Source organism: Gracilinanus agilis, chromosome 5 (assembly GCF_016433145.1).
Source record: "Gracilinanus agilis isolate LMUSP501 chromosome 5, AgileGrace, whole genome shotgun sequence".
NCBI lineage: Eukaryota > Metazoa > Chordata > Mammalia > Didelphimorphia > Didelphidae > Gracilinanus > Gracilinanus agilis.
In genome coordinates this window covers 170,775,800-170,797,882 of record NC_058134.1, presented here as the reverse complement: position 1 = coordinate 170,797,882, position 22,083 = coordinate 170,775,800, and the positions used below count along the sequence as shown (strand labels likewise).

Sequence of the window (22,083 nt, the reverse complement as noted above, 5' to 3'; positions counted from 1 at the left end):
GACAATATGTGCATACATTTAGATGAAATTACTCCAGTTAATATGAGCTCTGTACACTAGAATTCTAGCTAGAGTTCCACTGTTATACCTGTATGAGCCACTCTTATTTTCTTTGAAGGAGGACAGTTCCACAGCTTCATGTGATTGGAAGTTGTATTCTCTGAAAAGGTCTGTGGTGCTTGTGAGCAGGTTGTTTTTCAAAGACTTGCTGATGCTTCATTTCAGAAAGATACACACTTCAAGATTCAATCCTCTTGTGCTATTGCTGATTAGGAAATTCTAATACAAGGAAATCTGTTTTCAGGAAATACATACAACACTTCTTTTTAAAGATGATGCCCTTATCCTTGAAGTCTAATATTTAATTAAAGAACAAATGGTTCACATAAAATTTAAAACTTCTATAAAACTAAAGTATAATTTATTGGAGGGAACTAGATTTTAAACAAAACCCTCCCAACTCCCTCCAAAACAAAACTAAAAAGGGCATCTGCTTATACAAGAGCAATAAAAAAAAATTAAATATTTATTTGAATAACAAGTTTTAAGTTCAAGCTGCAATGTTGGCAATGTAGATTTTAACACAGATCACAAAAAGCGTGCACAAAAAGTAATGGAGAGAAGGACAAAATAACGCTAGGAATTATGCTAAACAGCTGCTGATTTTTAAGAAAACAAAGGTCTGTAACCACTATACAAAATATAAAATGTATTAAACACTACCATCCACAGAACAGTCTTTTTATTATTGATTATATTTAAAAATTATTTGTGTAGTTAATTATATACTGAATTGTAAATGAATATTATACATTAATCCCCTTTTGGTCGGCAATTCCTTGCTGCACTATAGCACATCCAATCATATTGCAAAAAGTTAGCAATTTCCCCCCTTTTATAAAGAAAACAATTATTGATATTACAGTAAATATTATAAGGTCTACAAATAATGAAATGAAAATTTCTCCTTCAACTTCAAAGTGCTTTCCATGCAGAGTGAAGCACTTGCCTTATTTAACTGAGTGCACTACTAAGTCTAGGGTCGGAGAGATGCTCTTGGATCATAAGACTAGACTTTACAAATCAAAGACTGAAAGTAATCATGCAACCCTCTTACTACTACTGGGTATACCCATTGTTTCATCTACCCATTCTGCCTTTCCAGAATACCATTCAAGACATCAAAAAATTATTAGACTTATAATGATAAATATACACGTAATGAAGACACAAACTGCTAAATGACACTACTACTGGTAATGTCTGTGCTACGTGAAAGCACCTTTAAAAAGAGCCTATGCGGCAAGAGATAAGTGTCTAAAGATTCAAAATGAATCAACAGTATTGGATAACAATATAATTCTCAACTCAGAAGCTGCCTCAAGATTAGGTGCATCTTCAGTTAATGTAACAGGAAAAAAAGGCAATGGATTTTATTTTATTAATTGTATCCACTCACAAATTGACCTAAGGTCACCAGATGTGTAGACACAATGAGATTTTTTTTTTTACAGTCTTTAATTGTAATGATGATAAAGGAATATTTCTATTTAAAAACAAAACCAAATAACTATTTTTGTCTAGATTAAGAGGTGGCACCAGGCGTGGGATTCACATTTTGGGTGGCCACTTGTGGTGCTACTTCGATGATCCGAGGTTTGTCTATAATTCTGGCTGTACGATTGCCTTTCTCTACAATCCCAATAATCCATGCTTGGTGACCTTCCCCATATTTGGGGGACTTAATCTCTGCGCAGAAACGAGCTGCCTGCTCACGTGGTAAACAGATCAGAAGGCCTCCTGGTAAAGAAAAAAGGATTATTTATTAGATTTAGACTTTTTTGAGTAACAAAGTATTTCTGTGTTTATTCTTTTTAGCTATTTGCAGAGAAATTAAATGACTACAAATCAATTTGTTCCTTTTCTATGAAGCAAGTTTCTTCTATTTTTCCTTAAGCTGAGGCCCAAAACCTATTCTGCCTTTACTTCTGCAACAAATTTTCGCTGTTTTCTGATGAAATTATGTAGATTCATAGAATGTGGAGCCCTCCTGATTAATTTTGAAAGCCATTCATTAAATTGTGGCAAGTTTGGTATGTCTTTGGATGTTGAGATATGGAATTTGGGCTAGTATTTTTTTTCCAGTTTATAACTGAGATAAAAATGAAACAAAAAGCCAAAGTTAGTTCTTTCCATTCTAAATAATGCTCTTTTCTTGAATTCTCACAATGGTAGTTCCACTACCTTTACCAGACACCAATGGTGGATCATTCGCACCATCTAACTTCTTAGTCGAATTCAGACTGCCAGGGTCAATCAAAAATTTATGCTAAATGATCTCAACTGGGTTCCTCCCTAGAGAAAGATAATCTCATTATACTTACAACTGACTTCCTATCCCATTTACCACACTCAAACCTCTTCTCTGCTTTTAAACTTCCTAGGGTACCACTCTCCCTCTCTCCTCTGACAACTGAAAACCTCACTTAATATTTTGTTAAAAAAAAAAAAACAAAACAAAACTGAGACCAGTTGCTGAGAGCTTCCTTTTCCCATGTGACATAAGCATCACCTCCTTCACTTTAGTCTCATGTGAAGTAGTCCGTCAGTTCTCCAAGGACAATCCTTCTTCATGTACAACTAGATCCCATCACTTCCCATCTTCTCCAACAGATGTCTCCACCCCAACATTCCACTTTTGGGTTCCTTGTCTTTGAATTGGCTCTAACTCCATGCCTCAAACACACTCTCTCTTAACCTTTGCCTGGAGGAATCCACAACTTCCTTCAACACTTAGTTTAAAGACTACCACTACTACTTTTAAACATTTCATTAAAAAAATTTTAAGTTCTGAATTCTCTCCCTCCTTTCCACCTTTTCCTTCTACCTCCCTCCCACCTTGAGATGATAAGCAATTTGATATAGACGTTACATACTTAATAATGTAAAATGTTTTTCCATCAATATGATTCTCCGTGGGTGTCTTCCCTTAAGATATATCAGAAAATATATTTTCTAAAACCTAAAGTAAATTAAAGATTAATCTGAGTCAAGAGACTGAGGTCTAGCCCTTGTTCTAATACTACCTAGCTGTGTGCCTGACCTTGGATAATTCACCTCAACTATCTAGGCTTCAGTTTTTTTTTTACCTGTAAAATGAAGGATTTGAACTAGATAAAATCTAAGTTCCCTTTCAATTCTAACATTCAGTGTGCCTATGAATAAAATCAAGAATAAACTTAAGAAACATCTAGGGAACTCTTCTTCCTATCTGCTGGGATCTAGCCAAAGAAAATTTTGGAATTAGGGTTGATACAAGAAATCTATCTGTCTAACTTTGCCATTCACAAAATCATCCTTCCACATTTACTAGTCCACTGTTTTTATTAGATATATGTTCCATTTCCACTTCAAGCTTCAAAAAGAGTAAAACAAATACAAATCAGTTTTTTTTTTAAATTACATTTCAACAGAAAAAGTTTTGGAAATAATTTTACTAATTCTGAATAGGGGAAACAAAATTTAATTTGCTAGTAGCTTCCTAGGACAAAAGTTGTTTAAATGCTCAAAGTTTTTGTAATACTAGGAGGACTGCTGGAAAATTTGAGGTCTGACATAGCCAGCCAGAACTTTAAAAATAATATACTCTCTCAATGTACTCTGTATCTGTTGTTTCACGGGTTTGGAAAAAGAACAACACTTATTGTCACAGAAAATGAAATAATACTTATTGTCACAGAGAAAGTGCAGAAACCAAGAGGGAGGAATAAGAAGGCTTAAATGATGAAAAAATATGAGTAGGAAACAGAGAAAATAAACAGATGGAGAGGGCAATAACAATAGAAGAGTCCTCCAGAAGTAACACACTTTAAAATCTGGTGCTTAGAGTTTATTTCTGGTTCCAGTACTATAAACAGGTGGTCACGTCTATAAGCAGTATCTACACATTCTGATTCTAATCTCCTCAAAGCCCAAGGTTTTAAGGAAAACTCAAGTCATCATAAATCATCTACTTCTTAAAACAGAATCATGTTAACCCACCTTATAAAACCACAGAAGAGGTGCATGTGACCCTTAAAGTTATAAAAAAGCTCAAGGACATCTACATTTATCTTTTACTGAAAAAACATGACATCATAATCAGGTCTTTTGTTTTTATGTTGCTTCTCTGAAGTTTCCACAGAATTTCCTAGTATACAAAGCAATACATTCTTTTTTCTTTTTGTAGACAAATGTGGTGTCTACAAATGGGTGATGACCCACCATCAGAATGAAGCATGAGTTTTGAGGCAATTTGGCAGTATTAATGAAGGATATGGACTGAGCCAAAGACCAGCCTTGACTAGTTTTCCTCACTTCTCCAACAACATCACCCAAACTCAGAAATCCATAGCAGGAGGTGCATTTATAAGACTGGAGCTGTAGAGTCCAGCCTGACTATAAAAGAGAGTAAAGCTAGAGATGCTATTCCACCCAGAAACTACCAAATCTATGTCTTTGATCTCATTAGCAACAGGCAAAACATGCCAAGTGGCCTCACCTGATGTTTCTGGGCAGGTTCCATGCATAAGGCCAAACATGTTTCCACAGGCCTTACTAACAGCAGCCATCTTGGCCAACACTGGAAGGTTGTGGATAACAAAGGACACTTCATTCCTCTGTTGTTTAGCAAGGTTCTGCGCGTGGCCCAAGATCCCAAACCCTGTGATATCCGTGGCTGCATGTGCATTAAAAGTGTGCATAAGTCCAGCAGCTAAAAGAGAAAAAAAAAGGTACCACTAAGTACATGTATTTGGTTACCTGATAAAAAGACCAAACCTGCCATGACTCCCCTCAATTAAAAATCCTAAATAGGCTATTGGTCTTTGGTTTTCATTTGACATTGATATTGGCGTATAACTCCCATATGCTTTCCTCTCCTGTCCCTCTTCAAAAACTAAATAAATAGAAAAAGTCCTAATTATAATTATGCTTGAACAATCTAGGCAAAATCCATTCAGGTTACTTTTCCATGAGTTGAATAGGTAGAATTACAAATAAGGGATGAATATGACTGTAAAATTTGACTTGGATTTTATACGTTTTTTTTTTCCATTTCTCATTTTTTTCTTTTTCACAATTATCTCTTACATTTACAGAATAAGAGATCACAAAGGAAGATCTATTTTGAAAAAAAAGCTATATTGCTTCTTCTTTTCCTTAAAAAAGCTATTACCTTCTGTGTTAGTACCAATTCTAAGATAGAAGAGTGGCAAGGGCAAGGCAAAGGGGGCTAAGTGACAGTCACACAGTTAAGGCCAGATTTAAACCCAGGTCCTCCCAATTTCTGGCCTGGCCCTCTATCCACTGTCCCACCCAGCTGCCCCAAGTACCCCTTGCGATAAAAAGTACCATTAAGCACAACAAAAGAGCACATTGACCATGCTTGACAATATAAGTTCCATTCAATATCTAGAATTCCCTATATCTCACCTCTCTATTAAGAGGAAGAAAGCATTTTATCATTTCTTTAAAAGCAATTTTATCTAAAAAAAGCTGTAGTTTCACATATATGAAGACTTTTTTCACAAAAGAATATTCTTTTCCACAAAAGTAGCCTGAGGAGCTTACTACTCAATAGTAAATTGGTAGATCATGGGTTGCTATAGCCAAAAAAGGCCACCTTCTGGCCAATTCTCTGCTGATGCTCTCTCCAGTTTGATAAGTAACAGTTTGACAGAAGTTTGACAGAAGAAACAAAATAACTATGCAGATTAGCCAGAGCAGAGACTTTGCTTCATGACACAGTACTTGAGGGTCATCTCCTTTCCACAATGAGGCATTAAAAGCAAAATATTAGTGAATAGAAGTGTCTAATATCAAGAGACCAATTCAGTAATAGGAAAGTCTATATTAAGGTACTGACTGTATTCTATTTCCAATACAAGGCTTCTCAAGTCTAAATCTCAGTAATTAACCCACATAAATAACAAGAAAGCCATAATTTGACACTCAAAAAACATTTAAAACAAACTGTTCCCTAGTAATTAAGATTTATCTTGCCTTAAAGAGAAAATGATTGGAAGTTCAGAAAAGTTAAACTGTGAGTGATTGGAGGAGGGGATGATACTAAGAAGGGGCTTCAAATTAGGAATTTGGAATCCTGATGGAGGATATGAAAACTTATGGAAAGAAGCAGATAACTTAAAAATTAATAACTAAATTTATATAGCATTTTAAAGTCCGCAAAAAGTGGCTCATTTGAGCCTCATAACAACTCACAACAACAAATAAAAAGATCTACTTCCAAAACAGCAAAGAAAAATACCAAATGGTCACAAGCCCCAAAAGCAACATGTTATAGTAAAAATAGTGAAGTAGGTGGTCTTATCCCTGTTTTACAAATGAGGGAAGTTAAGTCTGAGAGAAGTTAAATAACTTGAACAAAGCATACATGTAGTAAGAGCCTAAAATAAGATTCAAACTCAGGTCCTTCTTGACTTCAAATATTCTAACCATTATTCGAAAAAGCTGTCTTTTAATCAAAAAGAAAGGATAAACTGCTGATTAAAAAAGCAACATACTGGAAAAGGGATTATGGGAAGATGGGGGAGATTACTGAGCCCTCCATACCCCTCTACCCTCCAGTTAGAAATAACTACATAGCATCAATGCTAAAAGAGGGAACATGGAGAAGAATTGGGAGTGAAGCAAAGCAGCCAGGGATAACTTGGAAAAGGTTCTCTGATATCTATGGCCTTGGCATCACTTGATGGTGCAGGCACCCTGGTACAAGCACCAAGGAATCCAGAATCCACCTTGACTGCCTGACCTGGGAATCTGAATCCCAGTGGTGGCCACTGCTGGAATCCACAGGCAATGAGCCCTGGGAGCACCTGTGTGGGACTGCCTTGGCTCTGGGTTTCCCACTCACTCACAGCTGGAGGTTGACCACTGAATAGAGAAGGACTTCAGAGGCCCAAGTGTAGTGATCAGACACCAGCTCTGTCCCAGGATGCAGCTTTGGGAGAGCAGAAGCAAAGAGGAAGCACACACTGGTAAGTGTGGTTGTTGAAGGGCGGGGACCCTGATGTCTGTGGTCATTCACAGGAGAGTGGAATCCCTGGCTGCCATCCCTGGGGAGGCAAGCTGTCTGCCTGCAGAGGCAGAACTGCCAGGAAATAACTAGTTGGAGAAACCTAAGTCAATTACAGACTGGTGTCTGAGCTGAGGGGAACAGATACTAACTACACCTGGCCCTGGATTATAGAAATTGGAAGAATTAAGTAGGGCCCAGGAAATAATAAAAACAAAAAATCCTGAAATCTGAAGCATCACTCCCCACACCCTGGGAACAGAGCCTAACTTAAACATAAAACTAGTAGTTAAGCCTATTTGTCTGGCTGCTAAAATTTGGGAAAAAAAGTAAGTCAAAGAGAACCCAACAATAGATTGTCATTATGGAGACCAGCCTGCAGGTCCCTTGGCTGAGCTATCCCTGATATCCGAGAATAACATAACAGGATAAGCCTAAACCTTCCTCCAGAAGTGTGTAGAGCCTGGCCCTGACATCAAGTCTGAAGTCAGAAAGTAGTTGGGAAGAGCAAATTTTAAAAATCCTGCCATAAGAAGGGCGACAAGGACAGTCCAGACATAAACCTAGAAGAAAAGAATGACTGAAACATCTACTGTAATGAATAAGGGGCTGTAGCTAGTAATGATAATAGCAGGAGGAGGAGCTAGCTATAGAGAGGATGGTATGGGCCAGTACCAGGGGCGGACTTGAAAGAGAATATGAATGAATCGAAGATTCAGTCCTAGGCTAGCAGAAAGATAGGTGAAACTCTCCTTTGCTAGGCACCAAGCTCCTTTAAGGTGAATGTTCTACAGCCCCTGTCCTGCTAAGGAAGTGACTTCTTATTGGTGTTTCTAGAAGTGAGACAGGAAGGGAGATGTGGCATTTCCTGTCCACAGTAATGGAGTTTATCTCTGCTGTAGCACTTAGAATATTCAAGCAGCTATCCCTATTAGGCTTTAGATGAAGGTAAGCAAACAACTAGTTCTTGGATTAAAGCTAAGAGTTTATTGATAATCAAGTTTAGGTAAAGGGGATTGGAAAGAGGTTTAGGTAAAACTAAGAACTAGCTAACAGCTACCTTCTTAAATCTAAGTTTTAAGATGTTGAAGGATTTCCTGATATGGTCTTCAGCTGACCCAAGGGATAAGCCCTGGGTCAAGAAATAAAGTGGTCACTTTTGTTGATAAACAAACTAATCTCTTGATAAAAGAATAGTTGGTGATTCAGATGATATTTTCAATTTGGCCTGCAGTGATACTTTGATCCTACTAGCCTAAGAAAACTAATTCCCACTCACTCCCACCTCCCAGTGCCTCAGAAAACCCAAGAGGTAAAAGGAAAAATGAGAAGTGAAGTAGCCAGGGATCTGCAAGCTCTTATATAACCTGGCTCCAACTGCCAGGTGCCACCTGCCCCCTGGCTCATGCCAAGTTCTATATTCTAACTAGGGCAAACTGCCAACTTGCCCCATGAAAATATGGCAGTATGATTTTCTATATTACAAGATGCACGTAGCTTGGTAATACTGCATACAAATTCTACACCTCTGGCACACTCTCATTTCAACTTCAGTTATTCCATTTGCATTCCAATTCCTGAGGATGGAGTCTGCTAGAACCAGACTTCCATAATGCCCTTTTTGATGTAAAGCATTGCAAATAGTACAGAAATTTAGGCAAAATAGGTTTTCCATTTGCTCCGAGCCAAACTCCATTAGCTAAGTATGCACCATGATGTTTTTTCCAATCCTTCACTTCCTTTGGTGAATAGGCATTTTTCAGATCAACTTCATCCACCAAAGACAAGTTCAGGACTGAAATTGGTCCATACTTCACCCCAAATTTGGCTGTGATGTCCGGCTCTTCTATTCCCTGATGCTACTGGCCCTTGAATCTTACTACGGCCTTTGCAATGAATTACAGAGATTTGGGATGGTAATTGGAGCTCCTGCAATAGCTCATTTATTAAATTGCCATACGCTATCTGCTTGCCGTTGGAAGTTATAGAGCCATGATTTTTCCAGAGTTCCCCAGAATGATGCACCACACCAAAAGCATATTTAGAGTCTGTAAAGATATTGACTCTCTTGTTCTTAGCTAATTGGAGAGCATGAGTCAAACCTAGTAACTCTGCCCCTTGAGCATTCATTGTAGATGGAAGAGATGAGTACCAAAGGGTTTCAGTGGCTGAGACTACTGCCATACCGGTAAATTTCTGATTGTCTACCATGTAAGATGACCCATCTTTGAAGAGTGTCAAGTGCATCTTCACAGCTGTGTAAACTTTCTCCTTCTAGAGGTAGATCAGGAATCAGAGTTGCAGGATTTAAACTTTTGCACCGGTGAAATGTGATGTTTTCATTAGCCAACAGGATTGCTTGGTATTGTGATAACCTTTGGGAAGTGAAAGCTTGGAGAGTAATATTCCTGAGTGTAGGTTCCACTTGATGTGGGGAAAATACTCTCAGCTCACCCTCTAATACCAAGGAAGCTGATTTTCTCACCATGATGGCTATAGCAGGAATAGCTCTTAAACAGCTTGGCATTCCAAAGATGACTGGATCTAGCTTTGAGCTATAATATGCAATGGGTCTGAGTGTATTCCCAAATGATTGTGTAAGAACACTGGAAGCAATCCTTTTATCTTCATGAACATAGAGTAAGAATGGTTTGTCATGATTAGGGATACCTAGGGCCTGCGTTGATAGAGTTTAGTGCCTTGAGCTTTTCCATGGCATGGATATGCTCCCATATTCATTACAAAGGAGAGGGGGAATTAGAGGGAAAAATGATTAAGGGAGGGATTAGTTCAAACAAAATAAACTTTAGCTAAAGATGCACATATCAAGGAATGGAAATCTGAGGTAATGCCCATAAAATTAGGGATATTGATGAACAAGTTATGACATATAAATGAGATGGAATATTATTGTATTGTAAGGAAAGATAAAGGAGACACCTTTAGAGAAACCTAGGAAGATTTAATTGAACTTATATAATAGAGTAAAGCAGACAGAAACAAAAGGACAATTTATACAATGACAATACTATGGTAAAGACAAGTCACTTTGAAAGAACTGGGGACTATAATCAGTGTTAATGTTCAGACATAATTCCAAAGGACCAGAGATGAAATATACTACCTATCTCCTGAGAGAGTAAATTGAGAAAATTTTTTGCATGTGGCCAATGCAGAAACTTCTTTTTTGTTGTTGTTGTTGTTCTCAATTAGGGGAGGGGTTTGGGATAAGAGGGAGAAGTTGGATTTTTGCTGATGGAATAAAATATATAATTTTTAAAATAAAAAAAATAAACTAATTTGTGAAGACACAGAATGGAAGAAAATAATAAGAGAGAGAAAAGAGTAGCTGAGTGATAGTTGCCTTAACAAAGATTCCTATAACTTCATATATTTACTTCACTTTTCTCAGAGGATCTAAAAGCATGACCTCAGTTCTCAGCTACAATATATGATCAATGCTATGTGAATACAGAAAATGTTTTGTAATGGTTTTTTTTTGTGCTAAATATTAAAAACGAAAACAAAACACTTTATTACTAACTCTTGCTTTGTTTTTTTTTTTTTTGGAAAGTTGTAAGACTTGAAAAAAAATGAGCCAGTGCTTCATTCTTGATTCTAACATTGAAATATGGTATACCTTAAGTATAAACTAAGGTTCATCAAACAATCAATCACCAAGCATTATTAAGCATTTACTAGGTGCTGGATTTTGTTGGGTGCTGGGAATACAAATAAAATGCAAACACATATGCAGCCCTTGATCCCAAGAAACTTAAATTTTAACAAAGGAGACAACATGCATATTAAAAATATGCATATCCAAGATACAGAATAGGTGGAAGGTTACATTAGAGGGAAATTGGCCAACTGAGGATAATGAATCCCTGACTTAGAAATCAAGTTATTATCTTTACCATGCACTGCTACCCCTCTTTAGGAGACAGCTTTATTATTCTTTAATTTTTCTGTTTCATTCATAGTTTTTTTAAATAGCTCTTGTCTTGGTAGAGGTTATAATAACTATATACACAAAACAGCGAAATGGCTTTAATTATAAAAAGTCACTAAAATAGCAATAAAACAACAATAGCAGCAACCAAAAACTCTTATTATATTCCAGTAAAGGTCATGAGAGAAAATGGAATGATGTAAGGAATGATAAGATTGGAATTACTCATTTACATACCTCAAATCAAGGAATCAAAAACTAATATGTAAGTGTTAATACATTCTAATTAACTGAAAATTATTGTGCAAAAACTAGGGGCAGCAAAAATTCTTTATTTCATTTGCATCTTTCCTGAAACTTCAAGGACATCTGAATTATAGAATTTTAGATCTGATGTAAGTTTGGATGTCAATTCATTTATTTCCACCTGGCTGCTCTCCTGATTACATGATCATTAGGAACTCATAATTCTATAAGATGAAATCCTCAGCACACCTTCTGTTTCAGAGGAGAGAGTGGAGAATGGACACTGGAGAGCACCAATAAAGTCCTTTACTATATAAGGAAGGCACTTCATCATCTCATCATTTCCTACCTGGCTACACTCTGGATTTCCAGCTGCTCAGAATCTCATCATTGTGCAAGATGAATTCAACACTAACTCATACCTCCTCTGATTGTATCCTGCCTCAGCTACAGAATTTCATCAGGTCCCCTCCATGGCTAATCTCCTCTCTTTTCAGCTCCTTTAATGTGTTGCCTTCCTCCACTAGACTGTAAGCTCCTTAAGGGCTAAAAATGTTTCATGCCTCTATTTGTATCCTTTGTGCTTATTAGAAAAATGCCTGACATATAGTAGGTGCTTAAGAAACGTTTATTGACTGATTTACTGATTCAACCAATCTAGTCTCCCCACTTTGTAGGTAAGCAAACTCATTATCTTGCTTTATTAACACATTTTTAAGCAGAATTAAAGGCAAATCATGGTTTCATTTTTTATCAGTCTCATAAACAACTTGCCATTTATATTTGGTGTAGCACCATTTTTGACATTTTGAGGTACATAAAACGATCGCACTAATCTACATAGGATCTCGAGGTTGCAAAAAACTTATCACAAAGTATTAGAGCTAGTGGGAATGTTCAAATCACCTAGTTAAAAACCATCATTTTACAAAAGAGGGAACTGAAGTCCAGGGAGATGAAGAGTTAGACTCAAGGCACAAAGTCAGCTAGTGGCAGAGGCAGAACACAAACCCAAGTTGTCTGACTCCATGCTTAGGGCTCTTTTCCCACTTGGCCACAGTCTTGGGAGATATTATATAATATTCAGATGAGACAGTCATTCAATAAGTACCTGAGGATGTGGAGCTGGCAGGTGCTCCCCTAGTCTGGCTCCTTCAGTTTATGGATGCCAAGTCCAAGGGCTCTTTCTACCACACAGTGCTGGCTTCCCCTTTAATATGCAGGGCCCCTAGAGCTAGCTGTCCATGACGCCAGAGTATTAGAACTTTATTAAACTGCTCTAGAAGGACATAAAGGTTCATATGCTAGTGCCACCTTACTCTCAGCATAAATAAATCCTACTGTTCCTCCTCCTCTTTCAAAATCCTCTACTTCATTTGAACCATCAACCTTCAAATATACTAGCTTTACAAGTCTGGCAATATCTCATATAGCCAGTCAGTTGCCAAATTTTGCTGTTTTTAGTTTTACAACCTCTCTCATTCATACTGTTCTCACATTTCTCATACAGCCATTGTCTTAGTTTGGGTCTTCCTTGATTCTTGCCTTGACTGCTATAATGGCTACTTAATATATATGCCTCATTCTGGGTAACATGTTTCATCATTTATCCTGGCCCTGTATTAATTTATCCCTTGACAAAACTAGAAAAAAGATTTTTCTTAAACGTAGGCCTGACCATATTATTCCCGTACTCAATGACTTACATTGGCTTCTTAATGCCTCTGGGATCAAATATAAATTCCTTTGATTGGCTATTAATGTTTTTCACAACACAGGCCCAACCTACCTTTCCAGAGACCCAGAATGTACTGAGAGTAGACAGTTTCCTTCTTGGCACTTGTATCCTCAGTTCCTGGCACAGTGCTTGAGCTTTTCCTATTCAACTTTGCTTTTATGGATTCCTTTTCCTACTTCAAGAACCAACTCAAGCAAGAAGCCTCTCATGATTTCAGCTACTGGAGTCCTTCCTCACTAAATTCCCTAGTGTTTATTATGCATTTATTCTATAAACACAGTACATATGTGTGCTTTCTCCCCCTAGAGAATGTAAACTAATTGGAAATAGGACTGGTTTCATTTTTCTGTCTTTGTATCCCCAGCACCAAGCATAAGACCTGGCACACAGAATGCATAAAAATGTTTGTTGACTGAAATATTAACTCTAACAGACATCAACTCTAGGAAAAGGTTCATGTCTTAGTTAATTAAACAAACATTTATAAAGCAAGTATTTGTATGCATATCAGTGTGTTAGGCTTGGGAAAAGGTGGAAATTGAGACAAGACATGATTCCCACCGTCATCAAACAAATAGTCTAATATAGTGATGGCAAACCTATGGCACGGGTGCCAAAGATGGTACACAGAGTGTGTGCTCTCCCCCCTCCCCTCATTTTTCACATTCCCCACTCCTCCGCCCAGCAGCCAATAGGAGTACAGAGGGGGGAAGGTGGGCGGCTCACAGGCAGCAGAGCACTCAGGCCACTCCACTCTCCCTCTCTCCATTTGCTGAGGACATTCCTCACTTCACCCACCCCTCCATCCAGCAGCCCAATGGGAGCACTTCCTCCTTCCCCTGTGTGGGGTAGGGATGGGTCACCTGGCTGGGCAGAGCACAGCATGCAATCTCTGGGGCCAGGGCATGGCACATGGTCTCTAAAAGGTTTAACATTACTGGTCTAATAGATCAAACACAACCACCATAATACACAATACTGAGAGGGAAGAGTCAGAACAAAGTGTGACATAGAGTCAGAGGGAAAGGCTGTTCCTGATGGGAAAGAATCTCAGAAGAGCTCATGGGGGTAGTGTTTGAGGTGGGTTTTAGAGGACAAGTGGAGATTTACCAGGGGGCAGTAGGCAGGTATAGTGAGATTACTAAAAATTAGTAAATGGTTATGTATAAAGCACTGGGGATATAAAGACCCAAATCAAATATTCCTTGCCCTCAAGAGGTTTACATTCCATTTAAAGGAGATAACATATCCTTTGAGATTGTGGATGCCTCTGAAGTCAAAGGAGTAGTAGTTAAATAACTATGCCAAATTCTACAAGTGCTTAATGACAATAAGAATTGAGGGGAAAGGCCACTGGTGGGAACCAGTAATGAGATCAATGGGGAGCACTGAAAAAGGAAACTGTGGTTTTCAGGGGACAAAAGCAAGATTGCAAGAGGTTAAGGGAAAAGTGGAGGTATAAGGAAGTGAGAACATTTTCAATATGATTAGCAGGATAGGGAAGAAAGAGGCACAATGGAAGCTGAATGGAGGATGACCAAAGGACAGGATATTTTTTGGCTAATCTCTAGGTTTGGGATGACCTGAGAATATCTGTGGGCAGGTGGGAAGAAGCCAGCAGAAAAGAAAAAACCAAAGAGTGGTGAAATAGAAAGCTGTTGGAACAAAGTGCTAGAAGTGATGGGAAGAAATAGGATCAAATGTTCAGGCAAAAAAGGGATACTGCTTCTGAAATCAAAGCAAAGGAAGAGAGAATGGAGAGAGGAATGAAAGCCATAGCATTGCTGGGTTTGTACCCCAAAGAGGCCATAGATAAACAGACTTGTACAAAAATATTTATAGCCGTGTTTTTTTGTAGTGGCAAAAAACTGGAAAACGAGGGGATGTCCTTCAATTGGGGAATGGCTGAACAAATTGTGGTATATGCTGGTGATGGAATACTATTGTGCTCAAAGGAATAATAAAATGGAGGAATTCCACGTGAACTGGAAAGACCTCCAGGAATTGATGCAGAGTGAAAGGAGCAGAGCCAGAAGAACATTGTACACAGAGACTGATACACTGCGGTAAAATAGAATGTAATGGACTTCTGTACTGGCAGCAATGCAACGACCCGGGACAATTCTGAGGGATTTATGGAAAAGAACGCTACCCACATTCAGAGGAAGAACTGCAGGAGTGGAAACACAGAAGAAAAACAACTGTTTGAACACATGAGTTGATGCAGACATGGTTGGGGATGTGACACTAAATGACCACACCAATGCAACTATTAATAATATGGAAATAAGTCTTGATTGATCACACAGGTTAAAACCAGTGGAAATAGGGGCAGCTGGGTAGCTCAGTGGATTGAGTCAGGCCTAGAGATGGGAGGTCCTAGGTTCAAATCCGGCCTCAGACGCTTCCCAGCTGTGTGACCCTGGGCAAATCACTTGACCCCCATTGCCCACCCTTACCACTCTTCCACTAAGGAGCTAATACACAGAAGTTTAAGTTAAAAAAAAAAACACAGTGGAAATGTGCATTGGATATGGGGGGGGGGTGTGAAAGGGGGGGTGAAGGGTAAAGTAAAAACAAGAGTCAAGTAACCGTGGAAAATTTTTCTGAAAAAAATATTAAAAATTAAAAAAAAAAAAAAGCAAAGGATGTACTCTTGAATGGCCTTTATCTTCTCAGTGCAACAAGAAGTGAACTAACTGCTATTAAGTGTAAGGAGTGATGATTATGATGGATATTTGAGAAGTTTGGAAAAGCTTTATAACAGCTATTGTGGGGAAGGAATTAGGGAGGTTATTTATCTTAGTATCTTCCCCAGAGCTTACTATACCATTTTATACATAAGGCACAGTAAATGTTGGTTAAACTGAATTTAATGACTTATTTAATAAAACTCTGAACTTTCTTAGGAGTTACAATGGATAAATATCCGATCTATGATAGAGTCCAGGAAAAATACTGTGCCTACATATCAAAACTTAAAAACAAACCAAACATCCCTATTCCAATTTACCTAAAAAAAAAAAAACTATGTTAAAACTCCTATGGATGACTGAAGTTTTCAATATTCTCAGTTCTCTACATACTGAGTTTTATTAACCATACCCCCAAAAACAAGCAAGAGGAAAATCAATCTGGATGAACAGCCAGGTGAACATAAAAAAAAAACTATGTTAAAACTCCTATGGATGACTGAAGTTTTCAATATTCTCGGTTCTCTACATACTGAGTTTTATTAACCATACCCCCAAAAACAAGCAAGAGGAAAATCAATCTGGATGAACAGCCAGGTGAACATATGCTATCTTCTTGTTCACATAACTTTACACACACATACACACACACACACACACACACACACACACACACACACACACACACACACACACACACTCAGGTTTGCAAATAGCATTTACCCGGAATGAAGGCAATTCCACAAAAATCATCATAAACCATGTTGATTTCTTATCCTTCTCTACTTAGGGATCTTTAGGTACAAGGATGGTGAAGGCTAACAACTATACTGTGGAGCCTTACACATTTTGTGGGTCTTTTTAAAGTTCCAGTGAGTGACTTTCTTGAAATCAAGACACAACAGACTCCCCTTCCCCCTACCTGTTCGGTTGAGCCTTGCCATGTTCATCATTGCTTCTTGATATGCCAGTTCCACATCCTCCTGGGTGACCACAAGCTTAATTTTGTTCCATTTTTCTGGCTAATAGGAAGTTTTAAAACAAAAAAGAAAAGAGACATATGCCATTCATTTTCTTTGCTTTCAACCTGTGACAAAGAGAGTTATTTATGTATTTATTTATTTGCATTGAAACCTTCAGACATTCTTTATTCCAGAGGTTTTTACTTATGTAGCTGTTTATAAAGTATAAGTTTTTTGGCTTCCTAATAATTTTTTTCTATGACCAGTATTTTGAAGTGTCCATCAGACACTCCATCATGAAAGCCTGCCCTCCCTCAACTCACCCTTTTGTAATCAGATATTGCAGCTCACAGGATATGTAAGACCAGCGACTGACTGTTCAGGTGTCCTGGCAGAAGAACATACTGGCTGCAGTGTGTAGGCAAGAAAAGGTGGGTGTTAAATACAGGGTTGTAGCTCCCCTCTAATGGGGGGTGCAAATCACATTCTCAATCACGTCAAAACTTCAGTTGACTTTTCTCCCCATTACTCTCATTAAATGGCTGGTTCTCTTCTTTTTTGTTAGGACTACCCAATGGGTGCTTAAAATTCCTTTACTGTACATTTAGGGCAGTTTACTGGTCTACTCTTGTTTATATAAGTTTGAATGAAATTGCCAATGATAATCATTTTGATGGACTAAGCTCACTGGTCAAAAGAAAGCAAAGTTTCTATCAGAGTAAACACCCATGTGCACACATACACTCCTCTTGGATGATTTCTGTACATATAAACACATACACACCACCCTCACAGATGATCTCTGTGTACACACACACATACCCCTACTCCTCATGGATGATCTCTGTGTCCAAAGGAGTTGTATTAAGAGAAAAGATCTTCATTCTTTCTTTCTTTCTTTCTTTCTTTCTTTCTTTCTTATTCTTATCTCATGGGAACTTGGCAAAGCAAAGCTCCTACTAACTTCAACAGAGAAAATATATTCTCCTGACCCTTTAGGTCGGCCACATATCAATGTAACTGAATTTTGTGGGACCTCAGTGAGGATAAGAATGTAATGTTTTTCTACTATAGCTAAATTGTAAAAGGATAAGGGACAAGGAAGGCAAGACTCAGAGGGAGAAGATGCCAGATATCCTCAGCTTATTATATTTTTACAAGTTTCTTGGTAAAACACTGAAGACCTGGAAGATGTTTTATGTAAAAGGAATTCGACAAAAGGTACTACTGTTATGCTCTCTCAGTCTGATAGAGAAATGGAGATACATGATAGCTAAGCTCTTATTTATTATCATGAATGAGGACAGGAGAAATGACAAATGAATGTTGCAGTCACAGGAGAATCCTTGCTCTGCCTCTCAAACCATGATATACCTTGTTGATGAATAATACAAAATTATTTATTTCTCTCTTTCAACTGTTCTTCAGGACTGATATGGCTTCAAGTGACAGGTGAGGAAAATTAAAACTTCCAAGATGTCTGAGAATCTGCAATGATCTTATTAATTTGTGAATTGTTACACCAATGAAAGAACTGATATGAAATAAAACATGGCTTTGGCTCAGTGGAGAAGTGACTCCAGAGAAATATCTTGGTATTCTAGATTTATTCTCCACTAGTGGCTTACACATCAAATGCTCTTATTTTACTAGTAGGGGGAGGGGGAGAAAGGACTAAAATGATCTTGATTGCCACTGGTCCTAGTTCAGCCTGATACACAAAAGGTCAAGTTTAATGAACATCTTAAATCTCATTGCTTTTTGAATGAAATACAAGATGTCCCTAAGATGACCAAAATATATACACATATACCTTCACGCACACAAACCCTTTCTGCTTAAAAAAAAAATTCTAGACCCTTGTCTATGGTATGCTTATTTCAAACAATAGTTAATACAGCAAGATTCTAATGGAACAAAAGAATATGGACAAAAGAGTTTGTTTTAACAGAGCTTAACCTATAGTATTATCATTTCTATGAGTAAAACAAAAAGATGACATTTAAAAGACTTGCTAAAAGCTGAAATTAATACTACAGAAGTGCTTGCCTTACAGGGTGTTTTTTGCCCTGATCTCCAAAATCAGCCATCTTATAGAAAGGAATCAGGATCCACTATAGATACATTTGTGTATAAGCACAATGTAGCATATATGGAATAAAGCAATATTTACATACTCAATTAAAGCAAGAGTCTAACTGATATACTCAAATTGTTATTTTCCCCTAACTTACCCTGATCCCACATATCAAGCTTACATTTTAATTAAAAACAAAAACAAAAACACAAGTACACTTGTGTATACACACACCTAGTGGTTTACTTACAATATCCAGCCACTGATGCACAGCTACGGCTACTTGTGTTCCCAGGGGTTTTGTCAACACAAGGACATCTCCTGGTACTGCATTATCAGGCCTAAAGAAAAAGACAGCTAAATCACTAACAAAGTTCACTTCCACTTAAGTGTATCTATGAGTGCACATATGTATGCATACATGCACGTGCACACACACACACAAATGATATTAATATCATCTTTTTTTTACAAATATAAATGTATATATTTTTCCCAAATTTTTTCTTTAAAAAACCATAGAGAAGGCAAGGCAAAGAATTTTTTAAAAATTAGGAGGCAATGATTCAAAAAATGACAAAAGTCCAAACAAAGGCAGAGCATCCAATGAGATTGAGAAAACAGGTACTTCCCATCTGGCTAGGTTTACAAGAAAAAAATAAATCACTCAGTTCTGAGCCCCTAGAGGCATAGTACAAAAGGCTATTTTTTATTAATAATTCTTCCTGTCCACTAGATCTTATTCTAATTAATTCTCATTTAGGGTTAGGGCAGGGAGAGGGGAAAAGGCAATTTTCTCTAAAATTTCTTCTCAAATCAATTGGATATATTCCCTCAATCCTGATATATCTATGTAGCCATATAAAAAATCCAGTACTTTTAGGCAGAGTTTCATTGCTACTAAATGCCTGTGAATTATAGAACATTACAAATTAAAAACTAAGACTATAGTTAACTCAAAAGGTTAATGGAAATATACATGGTGGGTGTAAGTATCACTGACAATCTGCATTTGAGAAGTAGCGTGAGACTGGATCAAGGAATGAATGACCAGAAAAGAAGGTTGGCTAGTCATGTATTGAGAATGACAGAACAGAGAATGAGTATGAGTAATTTATTAAATTCCCCCAAGATATTAAAAGAAAAAAAGGAAGGTTTCTAATGAATGGATAAATCCTTTATGAAAGATTTATGGGGAGTTACGGACCATCATCATATAGGATGAAAAGGAATACATTGTCCCTAGTATTCACAGGCAGCCTCAGCTCATTATGAATTTTAATGCTTCAGAAAATACTGTATATCAGAGGTGTCAGGTTCACATTCTATACTACCTAGGTTAGATTAACATGTAATAGGGAAATATAACAAAATAAATAAAAGAACAATATCATACTGATAATGTTGATTTACAGTTTTCCAAGTCAATATGCAGTCTCCCTGGGATTTCTTTTCTATGTGAGCTTGACACCTCTGTGTATTCCCTTGCATTAACTCTCAGTTACTTAATGCTATTTCCATCTTCCTTTTATATAATCTTTTTCAAATCTAGGTTAGTCTGTAAATTCAGTAGTCTTCCCCTATAAGAATTGTTTCCATCCTCATCTTTGAAATCTCATCCTTAAGAGATTCCTGTTACTCCTGAGATGACTTCCCTTGTAGACTTTTAGGCCACCAGATCCTGCCTATCTTTTCTCTGAACTCCCTCAAATTTGCTCTTCAGAAATCTAGGGCATATCATACTAAGGCTTGATATAATTTCCTCTCGATTTCTATGACAAATTCTAAGATGTAATTATCAATTCCTTTTAAGGTTTCTATCATTTGTCTTTCAACTAAGAGCTCCTCTTTATTGGTCAGAATTAAACATGGAACAGTTTCCCTTGTTGCTTCTTTTACCTTTAAAGTGTATCATCCTAAGGTAAGACAAGCCAGTTATTTGTCAGTGGTTATGTTTTAGGCAGAAATCTCTCATCCTTTGCATTTCATTTATTCCATGTTGATCAATCATGATTCTGGATGCTGTTACCTATTGAACTCTAGAACATTTTCTTTTCCTCAACAAGTTCAATGATTTTTTTCTTTGCCCCTAGCACTTATTCCCATGTTAGGAGACTTCATTATATGTACTGATATTCAATTGTACAAAAAATCAAGCCATTCCCCAATTGATAAATGGGCAAGGGATATGAATAGGCAATTTTCAGATAAAGAAATCAAAACTATCAATAAGCACATGAAAAAGTGTCCTAAATCTCTTATAATTAGAGAAATGCAAATCAAAACAACTCTGAGTTACCACCTAACATCTAGCAGATTGGCTAACATGACAGCAAAGGAAAGTGATAAATATTGGAGGGGATGTGGCAAAATTGGGACATTAATGCATTGCTGGTGGAGCTGTGAATTGATCCAACCATTCTGGATGGCAATTTGGAACCTTGCCCAAAGGGCATTAAAAGACTGCCTGCCCTTTGATCCAGTCATACCATCTCTGAGTTTATACCCCAAAGAGATCATAGGAAAAAAATTTGTACAAAAATATTTATAGCCATGCTCTTTGTGGTAGCGAACTGGAAAATGAAGGGGTGTCTTTCAATTGGGGAATAGCTGAACAAATTGTGGTATTTGTTGGTGATGGAATACTATTGTGCTGAAAGGAAAAATGAACTGGAGGAATTCCATGTGAACTGGAATGATCTCCAGGAATTGATGCAGAGTGAAAGGAGCAGAGCCAGAAGAACATTGTACACAGAGACTGATACACTGTGGTACAATCAAATGTAATGGACTTCTACTAGCAGCAGTACAATGACCCAGGACAACTTTGAGGGTCTTATGAGAAAGAATGCTATCCATATTCAGAGGAAGAACTATAGAAACAAAGAAGAAAAACAAATGCTTGATCACAAGGGTCGATGGGGACATGATTGGGGATGTAGTCTCTAAAACAATCACCCTAGTGTAAATATTAATAATATGGAAATAGGTCTTGATCAATGATACATGTAAAACCCAGTGGAATTGTGCATCAGCTAGGGGAGGTGGGAGGGGGAAGGAGAGGGAAAGAGTATGAATATTGATTGTAAGCATGGAAAAATACTCTAATTAATTAAAAAAAATGTTCCAAAAAAATGTACTGATATTCCTTCACATACCCATACCTTTTAATTCTTCAACTTATGTCATCTCATATGACTTACTTTGTTCACATTATATCAGCCATACATATAGATGGTCATTTTCTTGATCTTGCCATCACCCACAAGTGTTCCATTTACATGTATGTGTACTCTGAAATTCTCTTTTTGATCTTAATTTAGTTTCATTCCACATTTTC

General features: G+C 37.4%; 1 protein-coding gene across 1 annotated transcript in view; it reads right to left on the bottom strand.

Annotated features, from left to right (window-relative positions):
• Positions 1-445: 445 nt before the first annotated feature.
• The window catches only part of SEPHS1 (selenophosphate synthetase 1), a 42,815-nt gene continuing 21,177 nt past the window's right edge, over positions 446-22,083 (bottom strand). The window contains exons 6-9 of the mRNA XM_044677847.1: positions 18,994-19,084; positions 16,627-16,726; positions 4,541-4,753; positions 446-1,800 (exon numbers count right to left, since the gene is read on the bottom strand). Coding sequence (XP_044533782.1) covers positions 1,586-1,800; positions 4,541-4,753; positions 16,627-16,726; positions 18,994-19,084 — 619 coding nt within the window. The 3' untranslated portion in view covers positions 446-1,585. The remainder of the gene's footprint in view (positions 1,801-4,540; positions 4,754-16,626; positions 16,727-18,993; positions 19,085-22,083) is intronic.